Source organism: Rutilus rutilus, assembly GCF_951802725.1.
Source record: "Rutilus rutilus genome assembly, chromosome: 6".
In the NCBI taxonomy this organism is placed as follows: Eukaryota; Metazoa; Chordata; class Actinopteri; order Cypriniformes; family Leuciscidae; genus Rutilus; species Rutilus rutilus.
The window spans coordinates 13937995-13945776 of record NC_140214.1 but is presented as its reverse complement, the minus strand read 5'-3'; the positions used below and the strand labels follow the sequence as shown (position 1 = coordinate 13945776).

General features: G+C 42.5%; 1 protein-coding gene across 2 annotated transcripts; it reads left to right on the top strand.

Moving 5' to 3' along the window:
• On the top strand, positions 1-7782 carry sall2 (spalt-like transcription factor 2). 2 transcript variants are annotated; one of them, XM_084412645.1, is made up of 3 exons: positions 1-517; positions 3785-7350; positions 7489-7782. In XM_084412645.1, exons 2-3 carry the CDS (start codon positions 4093-4095, stop codon positions 7624-7626), a joined length of 3396 nt encoding a protein of 1131 aa, XP_084268771.1. In that variant the 5' UTR covers positions 1-517; positions 3785-4092; the 3' UTR covers positions 7627-7782. The 2 variants fall into 2 exon arrangements, with proteins under 2 accessions (XP_084268771.1, XP_084268770.1); XM_084412644.1 differs by lacking the exon at positions 1-517 and adding an exon at positions 1766-1929.

The window sequence follows — 7782 nt, the reverse complement described above, 5'->3', positions numbered from 1 at the left end:
GACCTCAGGCAAACGTAAAGGCCTCGCACATTAGGCAGTTAAAAACCAAACATGATTCGTAATGGCTGGTTAATTACTCTGCGGAGACAGTGTCCGGATTGGACCGACAGACTCACAGACAGACATCCGTCGATGCCGCAGCGCTAGTGTGCTCAACAAAGGCTCAGGCCGGGGAGAGGGCCATTTTTACCAAATACAAAGGAAGCAGAGCAGCGAGGGAGGGGATGACTGTGGGAATGACAGGAATAGCGAAATATCACTTTACGAAATCGCAATGTGCCATCAAACCAAACACTGAACAATGGGTGAGAAGTGACCAGTCACGACTACAACAATATACAGTGTAACGACAGTACAGCAAATAAATAATTTAGATGTCGAACTGCCTGCTGTCAAAGCCGACTGCGCATCACGGTGGCAAAATGCCGGAACAGCAATGATGATATTACGACCCAGACACTGTACGACGTAATCTACCCTAATTTCACAAACAGCCGAGAAAGATTATCGTCTGCTGGTAAGTGTTTATACCATTTACAATCCGTAGACTCCAAATGTCAGTTACGTCAAAGTATTTCATGTAGTCATAAGAAATATGAATCATAATTGGTTATGATCATAGAGCGCGCCGGAGGACGCAACAGGTCGCGCGTACAGTAGAGCTGTAGTTCCCGCGAGCATTTTGCTGACGTAATTATGACATTTGTACAAGAATTTTACGAGGTGTATTATAGCATAAATTGAAATGCTAGCTAAACACTTTATTGTGTTTTGGCAGTAATATTATTTTAATAATAACGTCTTGAGTTTTTATACAAATGATATAATAATATAAATGTAATATGTAAGGAATGTGGTTAACCAAATGCTGTGAAAGCCAAATGATTAAAAATAAAAAAATAAAAAAACATGCACATGAAATACATCATACTGTTGAGGAGGACAAGGATGTATTATAGTTTTATAAAATAAATACCATGACATTGGATTATGCTACTGAAATGGACTCACCTGAAAACATGACACATTGATATTATAGACAATCATAATTTAGATATTGTTTCAAATTCTATTATTTGGCTTAAATTTTAATTATACAGTAATGCCGTTGACGTGAGAATCTCTGCAGGTCCTTTTAAGTTCTAATGAACTTAATGCAGGCCTGTTGAATGCATTACATTAAGGAGCTAAAGTTTACAGTCATATTTGAGATTGATTTAAAAAGGCAATCACATTACTAGGAATATGACATTATGAAATGATTTAACACTATATGATAACTATGAATACATTTGGTCCCCTGCCATTTTTTGGCAACAGGTTACAAGACATTTTTTCATACATTGTACGGTATCTCAGCCTTACATGCTCTTGGTGTCTAATTATTAAATACTCAATCCTGAGACTTAAAAACAGGTTTAGGGGAATGCCTTGAGACTTAAAAACAGGTTTAGGGGAACGCCTTAAAACTTGGGGGTGTAAGAGAAAGGAGGGGTATATGCATGAGTAGGTGGTGTTCTGCGTTATTTGAATGCAAATGCAGAGAGAACAAGCCGAGACTGTGTTTGAGAGAGAAACAGGGAAAAGGAGGTGGAGAGTTGTCTTTGGATTTTAGTTAGACACTGAATAGACACAGATTTAGTTTGCCAAGTGCTTAGTTCACTTTTGAGACGTTGCTTGCTCATGTATGCACTTGGCCTTTCGCCTTGTAGCTCTCTATATAAATGAAACATGGATTTTTGATTGTTTCTCAGAACTAATGCAGTGAGACTTACTGTAATTTAGTTTAAAGAGAAAGATTTTCAGTCTGATTCAACCCATGGGCCATTTAGCCATTGACTTTCCCCTGCATCATGTCACGCCGGAAACAGAAAAGACCTCAGCACTTTTTCAGCCCTATCCACAACACTTCGTGGCTACTTCAACATGGTGAGAAATGTTTTACCGTTTAGTAAGAGAAGCTTCATTGTTTCTGCCAGCGAGCCATCTTGCAAATGCCATTCGAGATATTTGCTGTGACATTAATAGATTCATACGTTTAAAATATCTGATCTAGTTAAGAAAAGTAAAATGAAGCAGAGTAAAAATAAAAGGAAATTCAGTAATATTTACATATACATAGATCCCAACAGCTTCCGTTGAATATCCAATTAGTTCTTTCATCTTTTTCTGACCCAAGCTAAGAATTGAGACCACCCACGATATTGTATGTATAGCTAGTGAGAATGAGAAGACCAAATAGCAAAGCAAACCTAAAGGGAACAGAGATGCGTAATATGCTGAACTGGGTTTTGAAAAGGGAATTAGAAAAAGGTTGTGGAAAAAGGTGGACAACATTGAAAAAGAAGGAGCCACTTGAGCGGGAATGGCATGAGACTTAATTGTCTCTGTGAGGCTTTGTGGTCGTGCAGTCAGGCATTAACTGCCAGGAAGTATGTGCATAAGAGTGTGTTGATCTGTGACTTAAATTCTAGAGTTCTATTAGTACGGGAAGCTCTTTGTGCATCTCTCCCTAGTATATGAGTGTGAATGTATCTCTATTTAATTTTGTATTCATGCTATTATGTCCTCTGTAAATTCACATTGGTGTCTGGATATGGCTCCAATGCTAAAGGTCACTTATTTTAAGCAGTCTAGTTGTTTTTAGTGGTAGACTATGGCACTAAGGCTCACTGACCTTTCAGGCTTTGCTGGGTTAGGAGAGAAGATTTTTTTATTTATTTTTTTATATATGGGATGTAATGGAATATATTCACTTACACAATTTAGAGGGTGGGTAGGTGGGTCAGTGAAGAGGTTTGGGAATTTTGTGGCGAGGTTCATTGTCCATGTTCATTGTTGCTGTGGAAACAAAGTTGGCTGTTAGCGGTGCTAAAAGCATTGTAAGCTGGTCAAGGGATGGGATTTCCGAGGGAGTGAGGGGATAGAGAGAGAGGAGAAGACAGCCATGTGCAAGACTGACTTAAAAAAGAGGTAAAAATAAAAAGTACAAATTGTGTTTTAATTAATTTTTTTTATTTATATTACAAGTTAAATGTTAAAAAAAGATTTATGATAACGGGAGTTTAAGTGGCACAGTAGGTGCCATTGATGGGAGCCTTGGATAGAACAGCAATACTATACTTTGGTTGGCATTTAATAGAAATACAGTGTTACAGGTCAGCCAGAGGTATCCTCTTCTGTGAGCCTCTCCATATGCTATGTTTCCTTGGTGATGCTTGTGTAAGCAGTGAGTAAAAACAATTTGGAAGCAATCAAGGCGGCAACAAACTAAATAAAAGGAAAAGAACTAAAGATTCGAAATTGGGTTATGAGGTTCATAAGGCTAAAAACATTTGGGTTTGTCAGGTCACAAGTGCAATAACAACAATAATGTGGCAGACCACAAACAATGAACATGTAAGAACCTAGCGAGAATAAAATGAATAAAATGACAAAACTAATTGTGTAATTAAATGTATACAATCTATTTTCTCTTTACTCAATTACCTAATGACTGATTTAAAATAATGAATGTATTAAATTATTATTAAATTAATTAAAATAATACATTTAGAATGATTAATCAAACTGTACATTCTATTATACTTATTAGATATTGTAGTGGCTACCTTAATCTTAAAATAGTGTATGAGTGTCTTTTCAACTATATAACTGTTTAGTATCAGTTTCCTGACCTGTTACCGTTTTTATTCTTGCTTTTTATTGGACTTTAAACGTTAGACTAGACTAGTATCTGTATGGCATAAATTGTTGCATAAATAGTTTCTCTCTAATTTTCTAGAGAAGCAGTTGGCAGTGAAGTCCCTCACCTCTACTCTTGCAAAGAACTCTTCCTGCTCTTCCTCATACTCTACAACTCAAAGCTACCAATCTACTTTAATCCCACCGGTTGAGAGGCTCACAACACCTTCTCTGACCAGACCAAGCCATCGTATCTTTCACATCCCCTGCCAGCCCAATCAATTTCCTTTAAACCTAACAGAGTCTCACCTTTCCAAAATTCCTGACATACCATCCCATTCTACTAATCAGCCTATCACTACTACTGCACCAACCGTGCTCTCTACCCACAACATCACTCACTCACCCATGGCTTCTCCAAAGTTAGGCGTGTCAGCAACCACAACCTCTTCATCCTCCTCCATTGCTGCTTCTCTCTGTGTGCCTCCACATCCTGGAAGCCCCAATTCTGTGCCTCAGGGTCCCCCAAGTCCAGTTACACCCTCTTCCAGCCCGAGCTCAGTCCCTTCAGCCCCAGCATGTGCACCCGTCAGTATTGCTTTTATCTTGGAGGAGCTACGTGTGCTGCAGCAGAGGCAAATCCATCAAATGCAGATGACTGAGGAAATCTGTAGGCAAGTACTGAGGCTGGGAGGAGGATCTTGTGAAGTGGATTCAAAGCCATTCATACTTCCATCTCTGCCACAGCTTTGTTTAAAAGGTTCTGATAACAACCCCAGACCCTCCCGACCAAAGTCATCACCTCCCCCTACCTCTGTGGCTCCTCTTTTGGCCTGTTTCTCATCCCTGCTACCACCTCAGACCACCTCCAAGTCCTCCAAACATGCCCACCCTCTCTTGAATGTCTTACGCCCCCATAAGGCACAGTATGACAGTGGGGTAGTTACTCCAGCAAACTTCACCAATCATACAAGTGGTGCCACATCCTCATCAATGCCCACACCTGCTGCCTCAAACTATCCACTCACACTTTCCCTTGGCCTATCATCGCAAAAATCATCCAACACCACAGCAGCCAGTGGAAACAGTAGTCTTACCTTCCCGAACCAATCTCTATCAACAGCTGCTATCCCTACTGCCCCCTCACAGGGTCCAAAACTCTCTGCTCAAGGAGGTACGCCTGTCTTATCATCGGGGCGCATGCATCATGCATGCCGATTTTGTCGGAAACTCTTCAGCAGCGATTCATCCCTGCAAATACACTTGCGTTCACACACAGGGGAGCGTCCTTACCAGTGCCCAGTATGTTTCAGTAGATTCACCACACGAGGGAACCTCAAGGTCCACTTCTTGCGCCATCGTGAACAAAACCCTGAACTTTCTTTTTCGTTGTTTCCCTGTTCACTTTTTGCATCTGTAACTGGGGGATCAATGGGAGGATCAGCACAAACTCAAACTGTCACCTCCAACAATACAAATGCTATTCAGAAGCATCAGATCCAGCAAGAGGATGATCTGTGTGGTGACAGTCTTGAGGGCACTACTGCCTCAACACGCGCCACACCCTCATCTCTGCCTCCTAGTATTGATTTGGCTCTGCTGACCACTGCACACTCTCTCCTTCAGCTCAACCGTGCTGCTGCTGCTGCGGCTGCTGCAGCCTCTACAGCCACTACCTCCTCAATAACATCCTCATCAACATCCTCTCTGGCCTCCACCCTTCTTTCAGCTCCTGCCTCATCCACCTCCTCCATTGCTGGGGTATATAAAGGAGTGAAACAACAGCGCTTTGATGAGAACACCCCACCTATACCTACTATGCTGCCCCATTCTGCTTACTCACAGCTTGCAAACTTACCCAAAATCTTCTTCCCAGCATCTTCCACTCACCATCTTCCAGGCCATGGGTTTCTGAGGCAGACAACTCCAGCCGGATCATTTCTGCCATCCCCACAACAACATATCACATCCCCATTCACAGCTTCATCCGCGGCCCCTTCCATCTCAACTTCCACCTCGGACACATCAAAGCTGCAGAGACTGGTGGAAAAGTTAGAGAAAGAACCACACAGTCAGTCACACTGGGTTTCATCCATTGGGGAGACTTCTACCAGCAGCCATAGTGTAGCAGGTGCATTAAGCTATAGCAGCAGTGGTTTAATGAGCACAAGCACATTCAGTACAAATGTGGTCACCTCACTTCCATCATCTACAATCCAAATACCATCATCCCTCTTCAGCAAGGAGTCACCTTACCTGGGACTTATGAACTCTGCTGGGACACTTGCCCCAAATCAGTGTAGTGTGTGCCTGCGGGTGTTAAGCTGCCCAAGAGCGTTGCGTTTGCACCAGGCTACTCATTTAGGTGAGCGACCCTTCCCCTGCAAGCTATGTGGTCGTTCCTTCTCAACTAAAGGAAGCCTTCGAGCACACCTTGCTACCCATCGAGCCCGCCCACCAAACAGTCGTGCCCAGAATTCTTGCCCCTTATGCCAACGGAAGTTTACCAATGCCCTTGTGCTGCAACATCATATCCGCATGCATTTAGGAGGACAGCTACCACCAGAGAACATGCTTGATACTTCAACAGAATGTGATACTTTGTCCCATCCCCAGTCTATTGAGCTCTCTGCTTCAGAGATAAGCCCTAGCACTATGGATGTTCAGTTATTACATGCTGATCTACAAACAGTATCAGATTCTAGACATACTGAATCCCTTGCTAACAGCACTGGTCCCACAGTATGTCCCGCAACCTCCAGCTTACCTGCTTCACTTAGCTCAGGTCGTATACCACCTTTCGACCTAAGCCCTGACCCCTCCCTGAATCCAACCCCCCATTCACCTCCAACATTCAGACCTGATCCCCCTGAGCTCTCTCTCGGTGTACCTTCTCCAGTAGAATCTGCAGCCTCCCTTGTCCCTCCTGCCACTCAGTCAGCATCAGCAACAACTGGTCCTTCTGCCACTAATGAACTATCTTTTGAACTATCCAGCAACACTGCCTCCTTGGAAGACAAAATTATTTCATGCTCCTCTGCTGTAATGAAAGCCAGTCCACAAAGAGATGACTGTGAACTCAGTGAAAATACATCTCTCTCACCCATTTCTTGCTCTGGATCCAGATCAAATCTAGAGGATTTTCTTGGTATACAAGCTCATAATGCATCCAGGGATCCTCGGCCACATCCAACATCAACACCACCTTCTGTTCTTGCGCTGAGATCTGAGAGTGTGTCTACTTATACAGTACGCCTAGATGAGCCTGACCAAAGCCTTGTCCAAACATCCAAATCAATCCCCCAAGAGTTCTCTAAGGAAGAAAAGATGGAAGATAATATACATAAAACACCAAAGAATGGTCAAAGGACAACTCCAGATTTGAGTATTAATGCAGATATGGGGTCAGACACTGTAGACAAGACAAGTGAGGACGCAGCTGAGACTGAGAGGCCTGACATACATGTGCAGAAGAAGGAAACTCACTCTAGTTCAACCTCAAAGGATAAAGTGGACCTTAAAGATGCAACAGGAACTGAAATGGACAAAACAGAATCAACTGGATGCATATCACTGACTCCCAGTCTTCCACCTCCCATGCCAGAGAAAAAAATCTACCATTGTTCCGAATGTGGAAAAGAGTATGCAAGTCGCAGTGGACTCAAGGTGAGTGGCCTTTTGAATTCATTAAGCTAAACAATTAGTGTCATTCAATGTGAATATACAGTTTAACATGGTACAATGTCTTGTTGCAATTTGAGAGATACATGGAAATAAAATACCATCTCTTACTATAACTTCTAGGGACATATGAAGCACCATGGAGGAGTTGTCAAGGCACCTCGAACTCCTGCAAGGACCAAGGGCCCAGAGAGAGTGTTGCATCATGAGCGGTCACAAACTCACCACCTTGCAACCTTCCTGCCACCAGGGCATCAATGAGTTTCTTAAACCAAGCCCTCCAAAAACATCAGCAAGCATCAGAGACCTCTCCACCAATCGCTGTTAAAGAAACAGAGAGACAAAGTGTTGAGATCAATCTTATAGCTGACAAGAAAAAGGAACTTATAAAGGATAATTATGATGGTTGACTTCACC

Excerpts from the sequence above, each read along its gene's own strand:
- sall2 (XM_084412644.1), top strand. The coding sequence starts at position 1,854 with ATGTCACGCCGGAAACAGAAAAGACCTCAGCACTTTTTCAGCCCTATC. Across the intron at positions 1,930-3,784 it reads TTCGTGGCTACTTCAACATG|AGAAGCAGTTGGCAGTGAAG; the intron begins GTGAGAAATGTT and ends CTAATTTTCTAG. Across the intron at positions 7,351-7,488 it reads CAAGTCGCAGTGGACTCAAG|GGACATATGAAGCACCATGG; the intron begins GTGAGTGGCCTT and ends TATAACTTCTAG.